This window comes from Perissodus microlepis, chromosome 16 (assembly GCF_051167445.1).
Source record: "Perissodus microlepis isolate ML-2025 ecotype Zambia chromosome 16, ASM5116744v1, whole genome shotgun sequence".
NCBI lineage: Eukaryota > Metazoa > Chordata > Actinopteri > Cichliformes > Cichlidae > Perissodus > Perissodus microlepis.
The window spans coordinates 21,120,080-21,145,861 of record NC_140476.1 but is presented as its reverse complement, the minus strand read 5'-3'; the positions used below and the strand labels follow the sequence as shown (position 1 = coordinate 21,145,861).

The 25,782-nt window shown below is 38.2% G+C and overlaps 2 protein-coding genes across 2 annotated transcripts; one reads left to right on the top strand and one right to left on the bottom strand.

Annotated features, from left to right (window-relative positions):
* On the top strand, nucleotides 1-16,008 carry LOC146370864 (RCC1 and BTB domain-containing protein 1-like). The gene is made up of 12 exons (XM_084908901.1): nucleotides 1-142; nucleotides 3,168-3,415; nucleotides 5,937-6,087; nucleotides 6,170-6,336; nucleotides 7,786-7,944; nucleotides 8,042-8,149; nucleotides 9,569-9,711; nucleotides 9,788-9,978; nucleotides 11,338-11,464; nucleotides 11,579-11,730; nucleotides 11,942-12,072; nucleotides 14,858-16,008. The coding sequence occupies exons 2-12, from the start codon at nucleotides 3,290-3,292 to the stop codon at nucleotides 14,996-14,998; spliced, it is 1,596 nt and encodes a 531-aa protein (XP_084765027.1). The 5' UTR covers nucleotides 1-142; nucleotides 3,168-3,289; the 3' UTR covers nucleotides 14,999-16,008.
* phf11 (PHD finger protein 11) lies at nucleotides 14,362-25,546 on the bottom strand. Its single transcript, XM_084908899.1, has 18 exons — nucleotides 25,279-25,546; nucleotides 23,383-23,487; nucleotides 23,164-23,297; nucleotides 23,013-23,047; nucleotides 22,821-22,924; nucleotides 22,046-22,116; nucleotides 21,886-21,935; nucleotides 21,719-21,798; nucleotides 21,607-21,629; nucleotides 20,348-20,418; nucleotides 20,164-20,252; nucleotides 20,027-20,046; nucleotides 19,669-19,703; nucleotides 19,517-19,569; nucleotides 19,128-19,287; nucleotides 17,670-18,050; nucleotides 17,506-17,577; nucleotides 14,362-16,733 (listed from the first exon to the last, which is right to left on the bottom strand). The coding sequence occupies exons 1-18, from the start codon at nucleotides 25,378-25,380 to the stop codon at nucleotides 16,657-16,659; spliced, it is 1,662 nt and encodes a 553-aa protein (XP_084765025.1). The 5' UTR covers nucleotides 25,381-25,546; the 3' UTR covers nucleotides 14,362-16,656.
* Between the last annotated feature and the right edge of the window lie 236 nt (nucleotides 25,547-25,782).

Below are 25,782 nucleotides of genomic sequence, written 5' to 3'. Positions count from 1 at the left end.
TCTCCTCACTTCCGCAAATAAACGCACTTGAGCACGGCGGCCGTGGCAGAAAGTGAAAACGGACTGTAGTCAGCCGTTATGTGCCATGGTGAGGCGGCCAGGAGCAACCGCCAACGGCCGTAGAAGCAGACCTGCCTAACGGGTGAGTCAACGGGAACGTATTAATGTTGTAACTTTTAAAAAAAACAAACCAACTGAAATGTGTTTTTAAAAAAGTCTTAAACGCTAGCTGTAGCCAATTAAAAGATAAGTTAGTACCGATTTTCCCAGCGGGTGCGTCCAGTACCAGCTGCATTCACGGTGTGTTGTGATGCGTCAGCTGGACTCACTGTGCTGAGTAATGCCTTTGTTAACAATAGCAAACATTAAACAGCAAGCTGTGGTCATGTAACAGTAACTACGAGTGGTTTTAATCATTACACATGATGCAGGTGGGAGGGGTGGATATTTACGGGATGACGCCTGTGTTGTGTCAAAAAGGGATTTTCGGCATTTGTCAAAAATAAACAAATAAATAAATAGTCCGTCTTTAAACTGTTGTAAATTACTTGTCAAGCACATCTCTTCTGAATGATACCAAGTTAGTTTTAGTCAGAAAGAACATTCATGTCATAAGGTAGACGCTTTTAACAGGGGAAAAAGGCTTTTATATATCCTTTGACTCCCATCACCCTTTGGAACACAAACTTGGAGTAATTAGGACCCTACACCACCGGGCAGAACATGTTCCCTCTAAGCCTGAAGGGAAAAAAGAAGGAACACACACATGTAAAGGAAGCACTCAAAACGTGCGGCTATCCTAAATGGGCGTTCTTAAAGTCAGCAAAGAGGCACAGAAAAGAAGACCAGACACCAGCGAGGGAGGATAAGAAGGACAGACGCAACAACATTGTCATCCCCTATGTAGCCGGTGTATCAGAAAAACTTAGGAGAGTTTTCTCCAAGCATGACATCCCGGTGCATTTCAGACCCAGCAACACGCTTAGACAAAAACTGGTTCACCCGAAAGACAAAACGCCAAAACACAGACTTAACAATGTGGTGTATGCTGTACAGTGCAGCGAGAAATGCCCAGACCTCTACATTGGAGAGACCAAACAGCCACTTCACAAGCGCATGGCACAACACAGAAGAGCCACCTCCACAGGACAAGACTCAGCAGTCCATCTGCATCTTAAGGATAAAGGACACTCTTTCGAGGATGCCAATGTTCACATTTTAGACAGAGAGGACAGATGGTTTGAAAGAGGAGTGAAAGAAGCCATCTATGTCCACTGTGAGCGACCATCTTTGAACAGAGGCGGGGGTTTACGACACCAACTCTCTGCCATCTATAATCCAGTTTTGAGATCCCTTCCCAGACGCCTTAACGCCCACTCACATCCTGGGCCATCTGACCTCAGGAATTCGCATGATAAGGTGGGGCCAGGTTTCACAATGAACACACCCGAAACTCTGGCTGATTGGGACCCACACCCAGTTTCACACCTTGGCTCAGGCGATTAGAGGATCATCAGGGGGTCCTTTTGTCCCTCTGTGGGGGGATACTCCCACTAGGTTTATATCTGGGACTCTCCACCATTTGACCTTAGAACTGAAGAAGCTTCTCGGATGAGAGGTGAAACGTCTTCAAGTAACTTAAAGAAGTCCAGACGCTTTTCTTTGCAAGCTCCTTTGACTACGATGACCTGGATGACTGAGAACCTTCACAGACATATATATCCTTTACTTATCCAGGGAGAAAGTCTAACTGACATTTAAAATGGCTTTTTCAAGAGAAAGCTAGCCAAGAGGGCAGCAAAAATTGGGGGAAAAAATAGAACATCACAGTTCTTTTGGGATATTTAAAGTCACCTTAAAGGTGTGGAGCAATTGTAATGTGGATGCATAACACAGAGTCATAAAGATTATTGCAACAAAGGTCATTTCTTTATTTTATATATGACCCCTTTATAAATCCTGTTGATTACAGTCTACCAAAATAAGCAAAGATATTACACTTAAAGTTTTAGTTAGTGTTTAGCACAACACTGATTTAGCCGTGTTGTTACCAAACAAAGAACCTCTGTGACCCGGCTTACTACGCTTTTAACACCCATTTTATCAGAAAACCTTAAGACCTTGAGGATCATAAGCTGTGTTTACCCATAACCATATAAGTGAGAGTTAAAACAGCATGTGTGTGTGATGAATATAAAGTAGAAGATTCTCCAAAGCAGAATTATACTTTTTAAAACTGAGTTAGAGTAAGCTACGGGGGAAAGAAAAGTAAGGATGCAACGTTACATTTGCCCAGCTCGCAGTGTCATCTGATATCGGTTGTGAAGAGCAGAATGATAATTTTTGTAGCACTTGCTTGAATCTGAGCAAGAAGTAAAGGCTGTACACGTCATAATTCACCTTGCTGCTTCTGTGAGCAGTCACATCACCAATGAACGGTAGTGGCCTAGCTCCACTGGCATCCATATAAACTTAAACAAACAAACAAAGCAATTACACAGAGTACAACATGTAGTGAAATGCTTGTGTCCGAGCTGCGGACAGGCTGTAGACGTAGCCGCACCACTTACATTGATCAGAAAGTTTGTTAACTTGTTGCCTTAGGTCCCAAGACTCATATGCTCTAAAGATTTCCACTAAACTTAGAGAAAGAGCATTAAACTTTGCAGCTCTTTACTCCTAGAATCAGATGCAGGCCTTTTGGTCTTGCTGAGGTTCCTGCTGCACTGATTCTTTTAAAGAATGTAGCAGATTGTTGATTAGACTCCACCTAAAGTTTTTTTTTTTTTTTTTTTTTTTTTTTTTAAATCTCTGATATGTTTTATTTTGTTTTTTCCACCTAATGATGACCTCCTCCACTTGCACTGATGTCTCTTTGGACCTCATATTTAAAATTACAATAAAAAGCAATAAAATGTAAATTAAACACTTTGTCATGAAATAACAAGTGAATAGCCTTTATCTGGCCATAAAACTTCTGAATATGTATGAAAATGGCTGTACTTCCAAAACAGCCATTGACTCTTTTTTTTTTTTTTTTTTAACAAACCAAAAACCCTTGACTTAAACCTGAAGCCCTTTGAATTAAAGCTACACTGAATTAACAATATATTGTGAAAAGATGATTATCTGGAAGACATTACAATTTTGCTTGTGTTTGTGTCCAGTGACTGCAGCACTGGCAGCCTTGCCTCTTCAGACCTTCCCCCTCTCCCTGTCCCGTGTCCCACCTGTGGATTGAAGTTCATCCTTCTAGCCTGCCGCCCTTGCCACATACTGTGAGGACACCATGGTGGATGTAACCAAGTGGCCCATTTTCAGCCTGATGGGGCCTCAGGAGCTCGCTTCCATACGGAAAGCATGCGTGTTTGGATCATCTGCTAATGAGGCCATCTACATTACCAATGATGATGAGGTGAGGGGTCAGAGGGAAAACAGGGTTGTGGTTGTGTTAAAAAAGAGCAAGATGACTGAAAGCTTTGAAGCTTGCTTCATGTTGCATAATTGATAGTCAGATGACCTGTTGTTTTTCCACGTTTTTAGCCTTTAAGCTACATTTCATGTTTACATTATTATAATTTCATTCAGCCTAGTGTGGATTGTTGGAGTGTCCTACCTTGAAAACAGCTGTTGGGTTCAGTTTACACCGCATTCAACTTTAATCAGTGGTAGAAGAAAACATGCTTACAGTAGGTAATCCACCACAGAGCATGCTTACACTGCATTGCATTTTTTTATGTCAGTGTTATTGTAGCATGATAAACAGAGACTGCCTCTCAGTAGCTGTGTGTTTTAAGCTGTAGTACTCAATATTTCTGACAATAGCTCCAGGGAAAGAACCAGATTTTTCATCTGGAGACCATAAAGAGACCCAAAAGTTAAAGAATAAATAACAATAATAACAATTTTAAATGTTGTATTGTAACAGCCTGATGTGTAAAGATTGCAGTTGAATGCTAGTGTTGAAAATCAGTTATTTGCCATTTTAAAAAAGCTCAAAACTGTTGAGACTTGCTGAAAAGTATTTATTCACACGATGTAACACAGAACAACAACAGGTGCCTCAAGGCGCTTCACCTTATATTGTAAGGTAATAAAGACCCTACAGTAACTCAGAGAAAACAGAGAAACCCCCAACAATCAGATGACCCCTTTTAGCAAAGGCTTTGTTAAAAAACAAATAGTTTCGGAAAGAAAAGAAGGCAGGTTTTACAGGGATATTCAGTGTATCACGGTTCACAAAGCATTCACAAGTTCTGCTGTCTGAACACTGAAAAGATGCTCCTGAAAGATGAGAATTATCTTGTAATTACAAAATTACAAAATAAGCTTAAAGGGTTCAAGACAGTTGTTTAAAAGGATGGATCTCTGGTCCTTTCATCCTTTTTTTAATTCGTACTAAAACTTGCAGTAGCTAGCTAGATGATTTGAATTACTTTGATGTTGTTGGTGTTTTAGCTCAGTGGTTCTCCAGGATTCTGCAACCCAGCTAAGGGGTTTTAAATTTTTTTTAAATAAAATTTATATACACAGTTTATACCGTGTTGTGTGTCGTTACCTCTTAAGATGTTGATTCCACTCTTGTGAAAGTGTTCGATTATGGTGATGCAAGGGGATCTTCACTGTGCTTACATATGCTGGATTCTGTCTATCATGGAGCACTGAGATTTATTACAAACCTTAAAGCTTTTAAGAGTCACATGCTGTACATTGCATGCTTAGGTGATCTGCTTTGTCATTTTGAAGACTCAACCACCGATATAGTCTTATTGATAATATCTTGGTCTGTTCCCATCTTACTGACTTACATTGATCAGAAAGTTTGTTAACTTGTTGCCTTAGGTCCCAAGACTCATATCTTCTGTGTGCTCTAAAGATTTCCACTGAACTTAGAGAAAGAGCATTAAACTTTGCAGCTCCTTACTCCTAGAATCAGATGCAAAATTAACCACATTTAAGGAACTGGTCTCACTAAATGAACTTAAAGAGACTGCAGTTCCTTCAGCCTGAAAATGTTTTGCCTGAATATTATTACCCTCGTTACTAACACTGACTTATTATAAAGACTGTTGAGGTTTCAGGCTTTAATTTTGGTTGGTTTCGTTTTTTTAATCGGCTGTATTTTAGTGTAGTTAATTTGTGTGTGTGTGTGTGTGGGGGGGTGTCTGTGTGTATTTGTCTGTGTTGCATAAAACAGAGTTGCATAACACACACACCTCTGTTGTTTGTACTGCTGTCTTTCTTGGCAAGGACATGGTTGTGAGTCATATTCTCCTGGTTAAATAAAGGTTAGCTAACTAACCAACTAAATAAATAAATGAATGAATAAGAAAAAGTGTTACTGTTTGGCCAGAAGAAATTCTATGTTAGTTTGTCATAAAATGATTTGTTTGTAAGGCTGCAAAAAATCACTCCTTTTGGTTTGTATCTTGGCACATTATCTAGCTCATAAGCATTAACAAATATTTGAGTCAGTCTACATTATCAGGTGATGCGAAACCCAAGCCAGCTAAATCAATGTTAAGATTTTAGGAGAAAGGGGGGTCCTTTCCCTGGCTCCTAGAAATGTGAGCACCTCTGCTTTAACACATGCTAAGTGGCTAAATCGTGGTACCACTGTGATAAGAAAAACACTTTTTAGAGGTTTGTGAATGGGAACTTTGTCAAGTGTAAAAAGATTTTTCATACCATTGTAATGAATTTAAGTCAGGAAAGAAAATGCACCTTTCTTTTAAAATGATCTTTTCTATTTGTGTTATTGCACAATTAACACACATCTTCCTCTCAGTGTTGCCTGCTGGTGTTGATGTTTCTGTGTTTGTACTCTGACCCGTTCCCTACTCAGCTGACTGGCGCTGTCTGTTTAGCACTCCTTATCACCAATCAACACTGAATTCTTTTTTTCTTTTTCCCTCTCCCCCGACCTCCACACTCAGGTGTTTGTGTTTGGGCTGAACTGCAGTAACTGCCTGGGAACAGGGGACAGCCTGAGCACAATTGTACCCAAAAAACTGGACTTCCTGAGTGGCAGAAAGGTGGTTAGCCTGAGTTACGGTAGTGGACCCCACATCCTGCTGGCCACAGAGGGTAGCTTAACAAAAGATGTAATCCTCCTCTTTACAGTTGGATTAAAAAGTGCAGGAGAATGACTAAACTCTTTGTATTTCAGATGGAGAGCTATTTGCCTGGGGCCATAATGGCTACAGCCAACTGGGAAATGGGACAACCAACCAAGGAGTGGCTCCAGTGCTCGTGTCTGCCAACCTGCTCAATAAGAAGGTCACAGAGGTGGCCTGTGGCTCTCACCACTCAATGGCTCTAACTGATACAGGAGAAGTGAGTTTGTAGGAGTTAAAGAAGAGAGACAAAAATAATTTACTTTTACAGCAGATTTACAGAGAGGGAAATACAGACGCCTGTTTGAAACTTTTCTAATTACACAGGTGACTCTGCTCTGACTAAAGCTGTTACCTAGTTAATGGACCCTAACACTTACCCGTATTCCAGTCACAGCTACATTTGAGCCCCCTGAGTTAAGAACCTGGAAGAATAAGCCCAGCCACAAGGAATGTATTGTGCTTTGAGTTGCTTCACACAGTTAGTGAGCTCTGTTAGATGCTGGCTGGTCAAACTTTTTTTTCCCCCTGTTTTTAATATGAGGGATGCAGCTATCTTGGTAGCCAGAGAGTCTGTGTATTTTTCTTGTTATACAGCTGATACAATAATCACATTTGGAACTTAATAAATCCATCATTCACTGCTGTGAACATGGCTGACATGTTCTTGCAAATCTTACAAAAAAATTAAACAAACAAAAAAATTAAACAAACAAAAAAACAGTAATAACCATAAAACATGAGCCAAGTCAGCTCACTCTTTGTACAGTATTTACATTTAAGGGGATAGTGTTATATTATTTAGTATAATATATTTACATTTCATTTGTTTTACACATACTTTCATAAATGATGTTATTAAAAATAAAATATAAATGCATACGTTTGTAGTACACTAAAAATGAGATAAGGGTAGCATGACATGTTTGCTTTGATTTCAAACATTATGGAGGAGTAGGTAAAAGATTATAGGTATTGATTTGTAAATGACTTAAATAACACAAATAACTTGAGCTTATTATATAATAGAATAGCTTTTTATTGTCACTGTTACAAGAACAATGAAAGGCAGTTTGGCATTTCTCCATGTGTGTGAAGTACACAATAGCGTAAGTATTTACACAATAACAGAAAAATTTACATTTACACAAGAAAGATATGTACAAGTTATACATACACCTGCAAACATACATGCACATACATACATATATGTATATATACATGTATGCATCCGTACATACATACACACACATATAATATTATACCTCATCTCTGACAGTAACCATGCAGCTCATTCTTTCTCTCTACAGTACTTTCTTTAAAGATGTAACACATTATGGGGTCGGCTTAAAAAAAGCCAGATGTGAAATGTAAAAGTGAGGTCAGAGGTCAAATGTGACATGATATTTGGATGCAAACCATAATGTGATATTTATAATTCCCATATATCATTCCTTGTATGCCTTTATGTTGTCAGTACAAACAATGTAAGCAGTAAGAACTATCATTTTAAGTAGCTTTATATTACATTGTCACTTTGACCTTAAGATAAATCTGTTGACTCGAAGGAGAAGTGAGAGGGGGTAATAACCTTTTCAAATTATTTTTAAAGTATCTGGCTTTTATAGAGAATTCCATCCTGTTCTTATTCTTAACTTTTGCCTGGCAGGTGTATGCATGGGGTTACAATAACTGTGGTCAAGTGGGCTCAGGCTCCACAGCGAACCAGCCCACACCCCGCAGGGTGTCCAGCTGCCTGCAGAACAAGGTGGCTGTGAGTATCGTCTGTGGTCAGACCTCATCCCTGGCAGTAGTGGACAATGGAGAGGTGATTTTTTTTTTTTTAACTTATCCTGGAGCTTTATGAAACAGTATTGGCTTACTCTCACTGAAGCAGCACTCATGTTCTCTTTTTGTCTCTCTAGGTGTACGGCTGGGGCTATAACGGCAACGGACAACTTGGACTTGGAAACAATGGGAACCAGCTCACCCCCTGTCGACTTGTTGGTCTGCAGGGTTTATGTGTGCAACAGGTGTGAGATTACACACGTCAGGTTACTGTGAAACAATTTTCCTACTTGTATGAACTTTTTAAAAAAATTACATATATTTTAATGTTTTTATATGCCTCAACTACAACTAGATCCTGAGGTATGATGTTTTTGGGTTGGGCAACTCTTAGGAATGCTTTGAGGGAATTTGGCAAAAACAAGGACCCAGGAATGAACTGATTATAATCACTAGACTTGTTTGTGTCAGAAACTCAATAATCTGTATGCTAATCATAGAAAACAAAAATCCACACATACCAGTATCTAAAATGATATATAATAACATCTCTATCCAAAATATCAAAGGTTAGGCCTTTTCTTATTTTTTTTTAAATGCAGAAAAGTACTTTCATAAATAAATTAGTAAATTTTACTATTCCTCCCAAACTGCAGTAAGTTGTTTCTTTCGCTGAAACAACTGAAAATAAAGTGCTCTGCTGCTGGAAAGAAAATGAAAACGAATTGCTGTCATATTATCTTGCTGTACAAAAGCAGTTACAACAAATTTCTATAACAAACCAAATGTCAGGAACTTACATCATTTACTAATATATTTATAACTTCAACAGAAAGCAGGATATTGACCTGTTTCTGTTATTTCGCTTGTCTCCATAATTGTCCTTGTAACTGTTTCAGTCCTTTGACTGTTCATACCGAGGCTGCTGGATTATAGCAGGCTTGGAGCTCTGGATAATTTTAGCTTTAGCTTTGTTTTATTGGTCTTCCACCGTTGTGTCTTCCTCACTCACAGTGAAGAACTCGTCATGCATGAGTTCTGTACGAACGACTGTTTGTTGCACATGTATGAAAGACTGTACATTTTGGATTACAGTTTATATTTGCTTTTATATTTTATATGTTCTTTTGTGCAGAATAAATGGCATAAGTAGCTCTATGTTAGATATGGACATTTATGCAGGGCCTGTGACTTTATTTATTTAAATTGTAGTTGGGTTTATATTCACTTGCTTTTATGTTTTGTTTTTTTTGTTTTGTTTTTTTTCCTTAAATGAGCATTCTTTACAGTAATGATTTAAAATCTTAGCACTCCTGTAAAACTACTGCCAGAGTAATTATAAAACACCAGAATTTGAGTGTGATGCTGTATGTTGTCCAAAAAGGAGTGAAGTTCCCAAAATACAATATTTTACACAGGAATCTTTGTATTATTGTAGGGTCTACCTTACAATATAAAGCGCCTCGAGGCAACTATTGTTTTGATTTGGTGCCTTATAAATAAAATTGAATTGAAACCACAATTAAGAGGCTGTAATAAGCAAATCTGTAGTACAGAATGTATTAAAAATGTTGCTAATAATTTAGTATTATTTTATTTATTGTAGACAAGAGTTTAAAATACTACGTTATATTGAAAATTGTTTGATTTTTTCCCCTCTCTAGATCGTGTCAGGATATGCACACTCCATGGCACTAACGGATGAAGGGTTGCTTTACGCTTGGGGTGCCAACACATATGGACAACTGGGCACTGGCAACAAGAGCAACCAGCTGAGCCCAGTTCAGATTCTGACTGAGAAAGAGAGGTGAGGTAAAGCATCACACATCTAACTCATCCTGTCCCTGCACCACCATCCACTGACTTCTCTGCTCCTTTAACAGAATTGTAGAGATTGCTTCCTGTCACTCCACACACACGTCAGCTGCTAAAACCCAGAGCGGTCAGGTGTACATGTGGGGCCAGTGCAGGGGCCAGTCCATAGTGCTCCCTCACCTGACACACTTTGCCTGCACCGATGATGTCTTTGCCTGCTTTGCCACCCCCTCAGTAATGTGGAGGCTTCTTTCAGTGGGTAAGAGAATGATCTGAAAGAGTTCAAGGATAGCACTAATTATGTAGTATTACTAATTTTTGGATTTCATTCCATTAACCACAAATGTATGGCTATTGATCACTGTTTGTTTTATGAAGCTCTTTTTATTTGATGTGCAATTATAAAATGTATTGACTCCGCCCATAAAAGATAAAAACCTTCCCTTATTTGTCCACTGTTCTCTTCAATGTCGTCTTCTTGTGCACCTCTCCTTGGAAGTCTTACATGCCAGCTTGTGTCAAACTGACCTTCACTGAAAAGTGAAAGTTGGTTCTTTGGCTATAACGTGGAGACCAAAGAGCATCTCTGGCTTGTATTACGAAACAAGTTCAGCACACCCAGGCTTTCATTCCTTTATCTGGCTTTCCTTATCCCAACACTTGGAATCAGGCTAAGCGGTCACACAAAGGTGGTTCACAACTAGGTAAATCAACCCTAAAGATGTAATGTAAAAGACATTTTAGTTAACAAAAAATACAAATAAAATATATCATTTCACTTTTGGAAAAAATGAAATGATGTTGTGAACTTTGAAAACTAAATTTTTAAAAAAAGACTAAAACTAACACTCAAACTAATAAAAACTAAAGTAAACATTTTTAGCTTTCTAAAGTGAAACAGGAAAACTTACTGTGTAGCAGGTTATCTCTACAGTGTAAACTGCCTTACATAATACAGAGAACCCAGAGTTAACCCTGAGGTTAGCTGGATAAGACCAAATCCTACTTCCTAGTCAGGCTTCTGGTTAGAAAAGTGACCGGGGGAATTCTTTGTCCCGATGTGATTTTTTTTTTTCAGCGTCACATTTGAAGGGATGCAGTGTGCATTCCAGATAGCTCCAGGCAAGTGGTAAGAATGGGGCTTCCAGTGTGAGCACGAAGATGACCTTGAAGGGTACAACAACCATATTTAAATTAGGTATGGGTTTCGTGGGAGGAGTCAAAAAAGTTTTGCTCTCACTACATATGCACGCTGTAAAAAAAAAAAATACTTAAAACTCTTTAATTTATTTTATTTAACTAGAGAACACCTTACAATGTTTTTTGTTGTCCTTGTCCATTTTTTAAAAGTGTAATGCTGGCCTCGAACTAAAAATGAGCATATATTTATCAAAAAGTAATAAAAGTTTCAGTTTCAACATGTGTAATGCTGTCTTTGTCTTGTCTTTGTCTACCAAATATAGGGTTTAAAGGTTCTGAAAATCTTTCAGTGTTTTCTACACAGCTTCCCACCTTTTTGGAAGTGGGATTGGTCTCATTGCTATAGTTGTTATCTTTCTGTTGCCAGAGCTTGAGTGTTGTGGGATCTGTATGTGTGCCGTTTTTTTCCCCCCTCCAGAACACGATGACTTCTTGACTGTGGCTCAGTCTCTGAAAAAGGAGTTTGACAACCCAGAGACAGCGGATCTCAAGTTCTGTGTTGATGGAAAATACATCTATGTCCACAAAGCAGTTCTCAAGATCAGGTTTGAATTTAACAGCCAAGCTGGTTTATCGGGTTGTGGGAGTTATAAACCGTTTAAAAAGAAGAAGCAGAAATGGTTCTTGTAACACCTGTGTCTGTATCGTTTGCTGTGCAGGTGTGAACATTTCAGATCAATGTTCCAGTCTCACTGGAACGAAGACATGAAGGAGGTGATTGAAATAGACCAGTTCTCGTACCCTGTGTACCGCTCGTTTCTGGAGTTCCTCTACACAGACAGTGTGGAGTTGCCTCCCGAGGATGCTATTGGTCAGTCCCACATACACTTCACCACATGATCTCTGAGTGATTTCAATACTACCCATTGACCTAGTATCAGTGATATTGGTAACAACGATATCTATTTGTCATGAGTTTATTACTTTTTTGTATTTTTATTTATTTCTGTGAAAGGGACTACAACTAAAAGTTCTTGAATATAATCATAATTCCAGTGCTGTGTGGTTCTGTGTGCGCTCAGGGCTCCTGGATCTGGCCACCTCCTACTGTGAGAACCGCCTAAAACGCCTGTGTCAGCACATTATCAAGAGGGGAATCACCGTCGAAAATGCTTTTTCCCTGCTGTCTGCCGCTGTGCGCTATGATGCAGAGGTTAGTCTACCAACTATCAGCTGCATGTGTGATAATATGCAAATGTCCTTGAAAGCTCTTTTTACTTTGAAAAACACATGTAAAATTGATATTTTAGATTAAATCACAGAAAAAATGCTGGCTCCCTTAGTTCTGTTTTGTGAAAATCTTTGTTTTCTAAATAAGCTTATTCACTCCTACTGAGAACGCAGTAAGAAGGTTGATTTCACTCACAGGTCTGTACAGCCAGTATGATGCTACAGCCAGCAGCCTGTTTTGCATAATTAATGCAAACAAGAGGGAAACTATTAGCCTGTCTGTACAGAGGTAATAGAAAGTATTTGTTAGCATAGGTTTCAATTTCAAAGCCAGACATGGCCGTCTGGAACTTTTAATAGGACCTACCAATAAAGTCTGACATTCATTTTATTATGACTTGTGTGCTGGTAATTACATTTACATTAGCATTAATATGAAATCCTGAAAATGCTCCCACACTTCTTTAATCAGTTAGGCTACAAATTAGACAGAACATAAATGCTAAAGCATCTGGTTTTCCAACAGTAGCTGTCACCGTCACTGTGAGTCACACATATGTGAACCTGACAGACACCACAGGCAGGTGAACCTTATGTGCAGGAAAATGACTCAAATCAGGCAGTGATTCACATTAGGTAGTGATGCTAGCAAGCTTAAACAGTGGGGGAAAAAGTGGTGGATAAATATAGACAATGAATGTATTTGGGCTGGTATTTAAAGCAATTTCTTAGGGTTACTGACCTCTCAAAAGAATTTTATACTACAAGCCACATTATTAACCATTCACACACACATTATTATCAAGCTAATTCTTTATATACATTGCTTTGTTGCAATTTGCAGTATGTTGTCCAAGGAAAAGTCAGTGGGAATTGAACTACCCACTTTTTCTTCCCCCAATAATGCGTTTTGTTGTTGTTGTTGTTGTTTTAAAAAAAAAAAAATTCTTCAACACAAAAAAAACAAATCCAAAAAAGAAAAGAAAATTGTCTCAAAGTTGTGTTTAATCCATTGATGTAACAAATTAATAACGCTGCATAGTTAAATGCAGTGTTAGTAATGATTAATGATGAATTATTCTTAAGTATAGTTAAACTATTAAACTATTCCAACCAAAATTTTTCATAAAGTTGAAAAACGAGTCTCCAGAGCCTTTTATTGTGCTTTAGTGCTCATCCCAAAGGTTTAATCTTTCTGTACTGCCAGTCACAGTGAAACTGCCTCTGCTTGTAGTGCATATGTTTGGTATAATTTTACTATAAACTTTTCATAGTTTATACTATTCTGCTATTCAACTGTCGTTTTATTTTACCAATATAAATGTCATAAAGACTGTTCTTCCTTACCAACTTACAGAAAAAATATGTATCAAAATTTTCAGGCCTGTGTAACCTTATAACAATGCAGCCGAGTCTAACTTATTATTTTTATAAATCACTGTTCAAACTTTCAAGAGAAGTGTAGAGGAAAATAAAATACCTGGAAGTTAGACAAAGTTAGGCCACTCAGTAATATGGCCCTCACCCTGAAAAGTACAGTGTACTTACTGTTTCTTTGTTTCCAGTAAAAACCTAAATTGTTATCCCCTTAATCATTTGTCCCTTCTTTTAAGTATTTGTGGTTAAATATAAAATTCTAATTTCAAATAAAATCCACTAAAATTTTGATTCATTTTTGTTTTCAGCAAGCGTTTGTTGAGCCTAGAGAGTCAATTGTGCTTTTGTGTTTTTGCAAAAATACTAAGCTGCAATATTAAAATGAAGAATTTTTAATTTCATACCTCAGTTCTTCATGTTCTTATGAAGGACTTCATAACTGCATGCATGAATGATTGAAATCTTTCATTCTTGAAGCCCTTTAAAGATTCAAAGTTTAAAAGTAGATTTTGCTCTTGCTGGGGTGAAAAACTTTTGTTTGTTGTTTCAGAACAAATCTGTTTGAGGCAGCAGAGAAAAGATAAAGTAACTTTGTTAAAACATTCACCTTAAAAAAAAAAAAAAAAACAGTTAATGAAAACACCCACCAGTCCTGATTGGTGGATGACCAGCTCCACCTGCTGATCCGCAGCTGCCTCTGTAGTCATTTTCACACATGCACTGCAGCCCTGATTTGATCTTTTATCCAACAGAAGTGAGAATGCATGACCCAGTCAGACTCAACATTAATCTGCTTTTAACCCACCAGCTCAGCAATACAAAGACTATTTGATGTCATATTGTACCGACATGTCAGCAGGGCTACTAATAGTCTGATGCATCCACCACTACAGAGTAAGTAAGTAAGTAAGTTTATTTATTAAGCGCTTTTCATAGACAGGTAGTCACAAAGCGCTGCACACAGAGATTAAAATAAACAGTACGATAATTAGCAAAATGCACAATATACACAATATAGAGTTTAAATGTAAATTAAAAATATAAAAATGTAAAAAGCATTGGTCAACAGAAAGCCCACAGAGTGGGCATCATGTGTGCTGCCTCCTTCCTCCTGCACCCTTCATGCATCCACTCCGTTTCCCTCACCTAACAACACTAAGTTACATGTAGTGAATAAAACACATCTGATGCAGACTGTTGGCAGCTGTGTGCTACATGAGAAAAAAGCAAACCATGTGTGAGCAACTGGGGCTTAGAACAGTGGAACTGGGAGGATCACCAGGATGCAGGAAGCTGGGTCAGCACTACGAGACACTCAGACTCTCTGTTGTTGGAGCGTTTGACCAAGTTGAAGAACAGTTTATTTATTTGTGCTCTTCTCTGTCACTCAGGACCTTGAAGAATTCTGCTTCAAATTCTGCGTAAATCACCTGACTGAGGTGACTCAGACTGCTGCTTTCTGGCAAATTGACGGTAATCTGCTCAAAGATTTCATTTGTCGAGCCAGTCGCTGCGGAGCCTTCAAAAATTGACCACGTCTCAAGGTACTGATTTGGGCTGATGCAAAACACACGGCTGGACTCCAGGAAGGATTTTGCCTAATACATCGTTACCATCAGATGGAGATTTGCACATAATTTCAGTAGAAATCTTTAGATTTACCATCACTGTCAGATTTGTGGTTCATCTTCTTCCAGATTACTGAAATGACTAAAATCAGAGCTGTAAGGTTGCAGCATTGTTCCATATTGCTGTTACAGTAGCTGTTTCCAACAGTGCCTGACTTTTAATTTACACATTGTGTAAAGTAGGAGCTCAGATTAATGGAGAGACATGACAATGCTTGAACTTATTTGTTTTTAACTAAAACTATTCTTGCCAGTTGCCTGTGATGGCTTTACTATTTCTAGTATTCTGTTTAAGTGACCAAGTTACTTGTAGATTTTGCATGTGTACTTTCAGGATGAGTTTACTTCTCTTTACTATAAGAGGTCATCATAGTTTGGATGTCATTTAGATTGAATGGTTTTCAGTTTGAAGTATGAGAATCTAAACTTTTTTTTAAATCCTTACAGTATTTAAAGACAGGACACTGAGCCTTAAGCCTTAAAGGCTTGATTAGATCTGTGTAGGTCAACTTCAAGGCTTCCAGTTTTCTGTTTAGATTGTAAGATGGGAACTTGGGTTTAATCTTTACAATTTTTTGCATTTCATTCTTGATCATCAGATTCCATATGTTAGATTGAATTATTATAAGCAGCTAAAGCACCATAATTTATATTTACAGGCAGTTAAACATGCCTGGTTGTCAGTTCACACAAACCAGAAACGTATGAATCCAGTTTAAGGCATGTGACCTTTCTTAGATTTCAGTCTGTATGTTGAAAAGAGAATTTTACAGTATAAGCATTTATAAAGTGGTTTTTGTAACTTCTGCACTACTGCTGTGAATATTTTTGAAAGATATTTGAAACTGAGGGTTATGAAGTGCCAGTTAAATTATCTAACCTATGCAAATAAATAAAAACACCTTGATCATCTTGTTATCTGTAAACTTCTCAATGAGACAAAATGGAGAAAGAATACTATGATTAAAAAAAAAATAAGTTAAGTCAGAAAAACAGCACATCAGGTTTTTCTTTGGGGTGCCAGTAAACCAGAACATGTTAACACTTTCTGCAAAAATGAAAAATATAAAATGATGAGAGTATGGGGAAAAAAAAAAAACTGCTCAAGTAACTTAACTTCAAGTGATTACTCCAACACATCTCTGGCATACTGTCATTACCGCCTTAAAACATTTTACTTTTTAAAACTCCTCTTTGATAAATAACACAAGAAAAAACAGACACTGAACATAGAAATTCCTTAAACATTATATGGTAAACCTTTTTTTTTTTTTTTTACAGTTTAAGAATCTTGTGGGATATAGTTTGATATAAATCTTTGTATTGTACAATAAAAATATAGAAAAAAAAGAACAGTCTTGAATTACAAAAAAACAAACATTTTTAGTAACTCAAATACAGCAAAACAAACAAACAAAGCCTTGAATCATTTCAGTTAATCACTCAGCTAAAATATCATTCATATTAAGGCCTACTCCATATAAAAGTATAAATATTTTTTTTTATAAAATGTAATCACAGACAAAAGAACCTAACTTTAATAGCTAACACTGCTCATCAGCTCATTTTCTCAGTGCTGAGACGACATCTTTCATCGCTGCCGCTGCCTTCTGCAGTTCCATTTGTTTTTTCTGTAGCTCTGTAACCACAGTGAACTGTCATTTAGTGATTACACTAAAAAAAGGAGAAACATCTTTTAAAAGTAAAACAACAAAAAGTAAAACGACTTAATAGCAATTATTTCTACAGTATGTTTTTTTTTCCAAACTTCTGAAATAGTTCCCAAAGAGCTTTTAGCTGGAAACTTGGCAGTTCAGTAATGCTGTGCACTGTGTCCTTAATAGATTTGTGGAAACTTGACTAGTGGAGGACAAAAACTGTTGCAGGCTTAAAGGGGATAAAAACAACCTGCAGAAGATGAACAGTATCTGAAAGTCACATCATTAAGAAAAAACCCCCAATCAAAGACCTGGCAAAGGACTTGAGAGGTGCATCTGGTCCTGCCATATATCTCTGCAAAGTGTCCAGGAGCTCAGTGACACAATCCCCAGTGTCACAGTCCCCACAATCGTGCCCAGATGTCAGATGGTGTCTAATCAGCAACATTAGGACACAAGTTGGATCAGCCTGTCATTGCTATTTTTAACTTGATTAACTTGATATTTGAATTATGCCCTTATACAGTTGTAGATTTTGGTTTCCACTGACCATTGCTATTTCATTTTTCTCATTGAATTACAGAATATATCAATACACAGTTTCCATGGTATTGTAAATGCTATGAGTATCTATAGGTCATCTGTTGAAATCTCTTGAAATGCTATCAATGAAGCAGACATTAACTTCTGTTAACCAAAGAGGGTAATCGGCCAACTAATACCACACCCCTAGAGCAGTACTGTGTACTTTACCTTCTTGCTGCTTAGCCACAAATTCTGACAATTTTCCAGAAGCTGCCATCACCGACAGTGCAAGATCATATTCTGTGGAGAAAAAAAAATACAATTTTCACAATCCCCAGTTTAAAACATTAAAAAAGGTCAGACAGAGTCTCATAAGTGTCATGCACCCTTACCCTCCTGGCTGGCCTGATCTGACTGGATTTTGCTGGAGATATTTTTCATCCCATCAAGGAAGTCAGTGAAGATGGCCTCTGTACATCCTGCTGCATTACAGCTTTTCCAGAAGCTGCTGGAGTCAATTTTGGGCTCTGGACTTGAGGGAAGTGCCACAGGAGAGGAAGAGGAGTTAATGGATACACTGGCGCGTTCAGGCGGAGCCAGGGCTATGACCGAGCTAGTGCAGGGAGGTGAAGTATGAGACTTCAGGGAGGTGAGGTATGGAGATTTGGACTGGCCAGGAGAGGGAGGGGGGGCAGTGGAGTTTGGGGGTGAGACAGAGGATCCAACGGTGAGTTGACCCAGGGTTTGGACAGCGTTCTGCTCGGGACTGGACCCTAAGAAGAGAGTTAGTTCTATAAGTAATCCCAGCTTTTTATCATTCCAAAACCCTTACTCCTGTCTGATTCTTAAAAAAATCTACACATTTCATGCAACAGCAACTTCCTAAGCTTTCTAGATAAGTGTTTGACATGGCACAATTCTTCTTTCTACGTTTTTCAGTGAATGTGTCTTAATAATTTCATTGTGTGCTTTTTCAAACAAAGCTTGCACATAACCTTCACTTTGTGTTTTATAAATGTGAAATACTCTCGTAGCGCGACTTCTTTCTCATTCATAAAAATCATAAAGATTAATCAGCCACGAGATTAAAATCACCTGCCTTAATATTAGATCTGCTTTGTGCCACAGTAACACCTTTGAGCTGTCAAGGCAGGGATTCCACAAGCCCTCAGCAGGTTTCCTGAGGTATCGAGAACCAATATGACAGTAGCAGCTCCTTTAAGCTGCAAGGCAGGGCCTCATGGATGCGTCTCATTTTGTCAGCAGATCCCATAGATGTGCAATTGTGTTAAACTACTTGCTGAGATCAAAACTCACCAAGAAGTGCTTAAAGTTTTATATTCCTCTTTTTTTGCAATCAGGATAGTCCTTTTTACACCACAAAGCTACTTCCTTCTTTTATATATAGCCTATGGCTGTTGTAACTGCAATCCATAGCCATCAAGTTTGTGCGACTGTAGCTTTTCTCCTGTGTTACTGGACTACACAGGCCTTGGGTTTCTTTAATGCTGTTGCCTTTTTACTGGTTGTCCTTCCTTAGGTTCTCCTTCCCACCTTGGGTAGGAAATAACTATTGGATATAGGGACACAGCCCAGAGGACCTGCCGTTTTTGAGACCCAGTCTTGTTATCACTGGGCTTGTCAAAGCCACTCAAATCCTTAAATTTCCCATTTTTCAAATTCAAACACATCAACTTTCAGAGGCAATTCTTGTTCCCTATAGTAGCCCACCCAGGCTATACAGGTGTCTTTGTAGTCAGATAAAAGTTTTGCCTAACTGCTGTGTAATCATTATCAAAGCTCTTTGGTCTTATAAAACATTTCATCAGTCCCAGGAGGAGAAACCTTACCCTCGTGTTCATCTACGACCGGCTCTACATCTGCATTAACCAGAACATCTTCAGGTGGAGCAGATTCAGTCTGAGGTGAGAGTTCACCAGCTGACATTGTAAGTGACTGGGTCTGTATGCAGATCTTTACGGGAAGCAGCAGACTCTCTGACTCAGCATCCTCAGAAGACAAAGAAAACATCTCATCCCACCTCATATGAATCCCATGCAAAAAGAGGGATTTCCTTTAATGACAAAATCTATATCTATCTATCTATCTATAGATAGAGAGATATATATAGAAGACCAAATCTTCATAGTTCTAAATTACCAAATATTAAACGTATAACAAAAAAAAGACCATTTATAGCTGCTAAAGACAACGATTAACACAATATCAGAGAACTCACTGATTCTATGATTGTGTCGTCTTCATCATTAAATTCATCCTCAATGCGATTTCCTAAAAGAACCAGACAAGAGGAGTTTGAAAAAAATAAATATTTATATCTTTAAAAAAATTTTTTAGCAAACTATACACACTGAATCAACAACTGCTTACCTGATAAAGACCCAGCAGGACTCTTGGTGTCTCTTCTGTAAAGTGGAGAATATAATTTCAAAAAATGACCCTCTGCTGACATTTTTTACAGACCAAGAAAAGAAAAAGTATGTATGCAAAAGCCCTTTGGGGAAAACTAAGATTTCATAGGGGATAATTGCATTCATAAGACATGTTTGTGCCTTTTGGTGGTGCTTTGATAGGCTGCAATTTACTGAAACTTGCAGGTAATTAGCTTTACTGGTTAACTCTGGACAACTTTTTCATAATTTTATATACATATAATTAGGAATTACAAATATTAGTGAGACACCCCCCCCCCCCCTGCAGAAACCCCTCCAAAACTAGCAAAACCTACCTGATAACCTCAGGCACAGTCTGCCATCACGAGAAGAGAAATCAACACGTGACAGGACAAAGATGGAGACTTCAAATTATTAGACATATTCAGCATACAGTGATGTTATTGAAGAATTAATGAATGATTAGGCGTACTTCGAGCTCTGGAACGGAGTTTGCATTTTCATCTATATCCGACTCTAATGGGGCGTATATATCCATTGGAGTGTTATTGTCATTGTCAACTATATATATATATATAAGATAAAAGAAAGGGGTTTGTTAGCTAGAGTGATAAGCCCACAGAGGTTACATTTTCTTCCCTTGCAACGGGGTTGACCTGAATTTGAAGAATCGGAGATTCTCCTCTTCCAGCGACGAAGCTTAGGTTTCAAGAGGGTCTCCTCCTGCCTGTAACAAAGGTAAGGAATCATCACAACTGTTTGCAAGGTTTGCACCACTTTTATTGTAACCAACAGGACACAATTTGCTCTTCTCATTTCTTTATATTGTCAAGCAGAAATGTTATTTTGTTGTTTGTTGTTATTTTTTTAAAGTGATCTTGAGCAATAGCTCTCTCCAGGCTTTCTGAAGCCTTTCAAAATACCAAGGATTGGTATAAAATATGTGTAAAACAGTTTAAAGGGTATAAAATATATATATATATTTTTGCACCAGCAAGGTTATTCCCAAAGAGATTGTAGCTGAAAACCTAGCAAATCTCAACATGGTGTGCAGTGTAACCTTAAAAAAAATTTGAGGAAACGGCACACATGGAGGGGCTTAAAAGCTGTCTACAGCAGATGCACAGTACTTCCAGTATGGGCAAGTCATGTCACGCCACATCAAGACCTAAGAGATGCATCTGGTCCAGATGATCCATCTACTGTTCACTAAAGCGTCATCAGAAATGGTTTCAGTGTGGCTATTAAAAAGCCATTATTAATGACGTGAAACAGGAAGGAAATTAACAGGTCTTATGGAGTAATGAATTCAAATTGGTAAAATGTTGTCCAGTATGTTTGGAGGACGTCAGGAGAGAGGGGCAGTCTACACTAATCTGGTGTAGATCGGTCATAATTTGTGGCTGCATTTCAGCCAGTGGCATTGGGGATTTTGCCAAAAACGATGGAACATAAATCTAGAAAAGGAAGATTTTCATCCACCATACAATACCACCTGGAAGGTTTCTGATTGGCAAGAAGCCTGGAGAATTATTCCTGTAGAACACTTAAATAAATTACAAGATTGAAAATAAATTGACATTTCCAGCTATTCATTCTCTTTTCCTTATCCAATATTGCGGGTCTAAAATGGGCCTATTTCCCATTTCCTAGCAAAATATAAAGAAATGAGCAATGACTTAAGACTATATAGAACCACTTGAGTTCCTGACTTGTTTTGTGGGTGAAAAAAAAAAAAAAAACAACTGGGGTTTTAAGTGTGAAGTTGTTTAAAGTAAGAAAGAACGAAGGATCGAACTGTACAGACTTTTAAAATGAGCATTTAAGCTACAATATTAGATATAAAGGTGATATTCTAGCCAAAATTCTGAACGTAAAATTATTGTTCAAGACATAGCGAGCATCCCATACTTACTTGTCACAGTCACTCAACCGTCTCTGTTTAAAAAGCAAAGACAAAAAACTGTAAAAATAACAAGCAAACTTGAAAATAGAACTAAAAAACTTTAAGTGACTGTGAACAACACCTTGGAAGAACTACACATTGTACTGTTAGATGAGCTGGAGTCATAGCTGTGTACAGAGGATCCAGCTGCGGTACCTTCTCCTGCCAATTACAAAGCAATTTAGTATTTGGCACAATGAAAAAATAACGACTTCATAGTAAATGTCAATCTCTCTGGGCAACACTTACCGTCGGTGTTCTTCTTAAGTGACGCAGGAGCATGTTTGTCACAATATGACCTAAAAACACACATCTGCTAATTACAATGTGATACATAAGAAACAGAAAAATTAAACCACAGACAAATAAGTCAAAAAAGGGGGAAAAAAAGATGTTTGTAAATACTCACATAACAATGCTATTAGACAAACTTTCCAAGCTGATATTACCTTCTCTCTTCTCACAGGTTAGGCAACATACCTCATGAAAACAAAACGGATTGGTTATTTATAACAGAGGAGAACGCACACACAAATGCACCACATAGCTCGCAGGTTAATGATTATAATCTCTGGCTCTATTCCACTGGTGGAGGTTTCTTCCTGTTAAAAGGGAGTTTTTCCTTCTCACCGTCACCAAATGCTTGCTTATGTGTTACTGTACACACTTTTACCTTACAATATAAAATACTTTAAAGTGAACGTTGTTGTCCTTTGGTGATATACAAATAAGGCTGAATTGATGATTGATTTTGTAATGGTATCATCAGACTTGTGGTCATGTCTTTGACTGAGTCTGACTCGAGTATGTTCAGCACCCCAACTGCTGATGTAGGAAATCGCACAGACATGCATGTGTAAAGTCTGTGCTTACACTGTTATTTTGCTTAATTCCTCATGGGATCTACTAATTTTGACCCATTTGGTTAACTACAGAAATTAACTGTTCAGGTCTGTGTTTATCAGTTAGTGCATTGTTAGCAAATTTTAGTCAATCAACTTCCATCTGTGCATTCTTGCGATCCATGCTACATTGCTTCACATAGCAAAATTTGGCCTTTCGTTAAAATTACTAAAAAAACACACACAAAAACAACAAACCTAAAATTGCAGGATCAAGCTGCTATAGAGAGATGGAGCCCCCCCCCCAAAAAAAGTCTGTTTTAGTAAATCCATAAATCTAACCTTCGATGGTCCAGGTGCGTTGGGGTTTGGGGAGTTTTTGAGTTTTTTGGAGGTTCTGGGCTTTTTGGTGGAAGAGGCAAACTCATTTGTGGAAGCGCTTTTTTCTGGTCATGAGAAATAAAAATGAAAATCAAAGTCTGTCATACACTGAATAAATGGTGACAGGATAAAGGATAAAAATTCAAAACTTACGTGTTTGCTGCTCAGAGTGAGATGAGCAGTATATCCTGTTAGAAAAACACATTTTTAGACAACTACAATTGTCCCAAGCAGTGCACAGCAGGAGTTTTTATTTTTAGGATAACTAACTCGACAGGCAATTAAGCAGATCTGTTAAACTGACACATAGCGCCCATGGTCATCATCTTCAATAGTCGTCGCTCCCTCTTTAAGAGCACACGGGTAATGGTAGGACTTTTTGCAGCGTTTGACTTCACACCCAGCAGTGGCTCCCCTTTTCTTACAGTAGTTACAGGTCTAATGCAAACAAAGGAGTAAAACATTTAAACGTTGCTCCCAGTGCGCGCCATACTTTAAATCACACAATTTCTAATATATTTACCAGCTTGCTTCCTCGTTTCACCTCATTCTGCACATCCCCCACCGAGAAGCCAAACAGGTCATCGAACTGTGGTGAATCCCGGCAAAAGATACCAGCAGAAAATAACTGGAAATAACAAACAATACGAAATTCACGTGAAGGACATAAATGAGCATGAAGTAGAAAAACTGTAAATGGACTGGTTCTTACAGAGGGCTTTTCTACTCCACCTTACCACTCAAAGCACTTTATGCAGCATGAATCATTCACCCAAGCACTTTTCTTCTATGCTTAAGTACTTTCTATCCAACATTGACACTTCAGAGGACACATTGAAGCAATTGGGCCCTGGAGGACTGGACTTGGACTGGAGGAACCACGATTGAACCCAGGGATTGAACCACCAACCTTCAGATTAGTAGATGGCCTGCTCTACCTCCTGAGCTACATCTACCCTAAACTTGTGAGTTCATAAATATGGCATTTGTCCTAAAGCAACTCAAAAGAGGTTAAGGTAATCCAGGTAAGTAATAAAAACATGGCTGTACACTTAGATATAATCAGTTAAAATAATAGATTCATGAAGGAGTCTCTAGACAATACTACGCCAACTTACTTGTTTACATGTTATCAAGTTTTTTTTTTTCTCTCAACCAAAGAAAGAATTTGTGATCACACACTTTAGTTGTCTTCTGTGGTCTTTCAGGCCTTTTGATGCTGCTGGGCCAAAAAGCGATTGCCTACCAAAAACAGATTTCCAGTATTTGCCAAAAAAATGTATCCCTCATGAATGATATAAAGTCATCTTGAGCCACAAGGTAGAAGCTGCAATCAGTTTTTGGCAAAATGACTTTTATATATCTTATTTGTCCACATAAAAAGTCTCAGTGACACTGACAAAAATAGCTTTAAGAGGAGCCAGGAGGACAGCAGAACTACATGGAACCCTTGGAAATGAGTTATGGCAGTGTTTTCCTGCTTCTTAAGAACGTACCACCTTCATCCGTATCCACTGTGATGCCATTAGAAGCATATATGGTACAAACTGTGCCGATTAGTGTTAATCGTCGCATTTTAATGTTACAGCTATTGCAACAGAACTCATCTTTAAACTGCTGGAAAGTTTATATGCATGAATCAATTTGTACGTTTATCAAAGGTGGTATAAGGTATGGAAGCCCGTTTCCGCCACTAAAAAAAAAAAAAGGATCCATGACTCAAAATTTCGAGTTATTTTCTCAAAATTCCGAGTTACTTTCTCGAAATTTTGGAAATATTAACTCGAAATTTTGAGAAAAGTAACTCGAAATTTCGAGTTAGCGCTGCCAATCAGTAATCTACGTGAATGACGTCATTTCCTTGTTACCCGGAAGCTGAAGCCCTCAGCTACAAATGCTACAGCTAAGCTACCGGTATTACATCCAGTCGTGAATGCACAGATTGCTGAGTGTTTTCAGCCTGGCTTCACAAATGATGAAATCCCTGTGTTATTAGCTGAATCACATGGTGTTACTATCAGCAAACGTACTCGCGAAAGCGCCAATTTGTTGGGATCCGTTTTTGAGAGCGCGTTCCTCTGTGCCATATGCTTCCGGGTAACAAGAAAGCGACCTCATTCACGTATATTTTTGATTGGCAGAGCTAACTCGAAATTTTGAGAAAAGTAACTCGAAATTTTGAGAAAAGTAACTCGAAATTTCGAGTTATGGATACTAGCTTTTTTGTTTTTATTTAGTGGCGGAAACGGGCTTCCATAATAAGGAAATTAAAGGCGTCAGGAAAAATTACTCGTGTGCGTTATTTTTATAACTTGTCCACAGTTACGTTGTGGACTTAACCGCTGCACTGAGCGGTGAATCACGTCCTCGTTACACACGAAATAAAGACGAAGAACAAAACAAGCGTGCTTGTATTTACCAGGCAGTTCTGATGAGCCGTGACTTCATCTTTAGTCGACAAGGCTCCGGTTATCTTCGTCTCTTTGGATCGCTGACAAAGTATGCAGGCCACTCTGCTCATTTTTTACCAACAAACACACCGCTTCCACTTTTTCTATCACGCTTGCTCGCATGCGTCCATGTTGAATCAGCGCTGCTGTTCAAAAACGATTTCTTATCTACTTCGCCGCCCATTTCTTTGGGGTTGCCAGGTTCTATCAGAAACATCCTCCTTTCAGTCACCACCGCATGGAAACGCATTTCAATCGACGGAGAGAGAAACTGATGCGAAATTGCGACTAATATCTATCTTCTTTGGATAACTATTTTTAGGTTACCTTCACTTTAATACCCGACAAGAAAAAAAACTAACTAACCAACCTTTGGCTGCTCACCAAATAAGATTCATTATCGGCTTATTATTTCCAGTGACTATAGAGCTATGATATTAATCGATAATAATACAATATTTTGTATTTTTTAA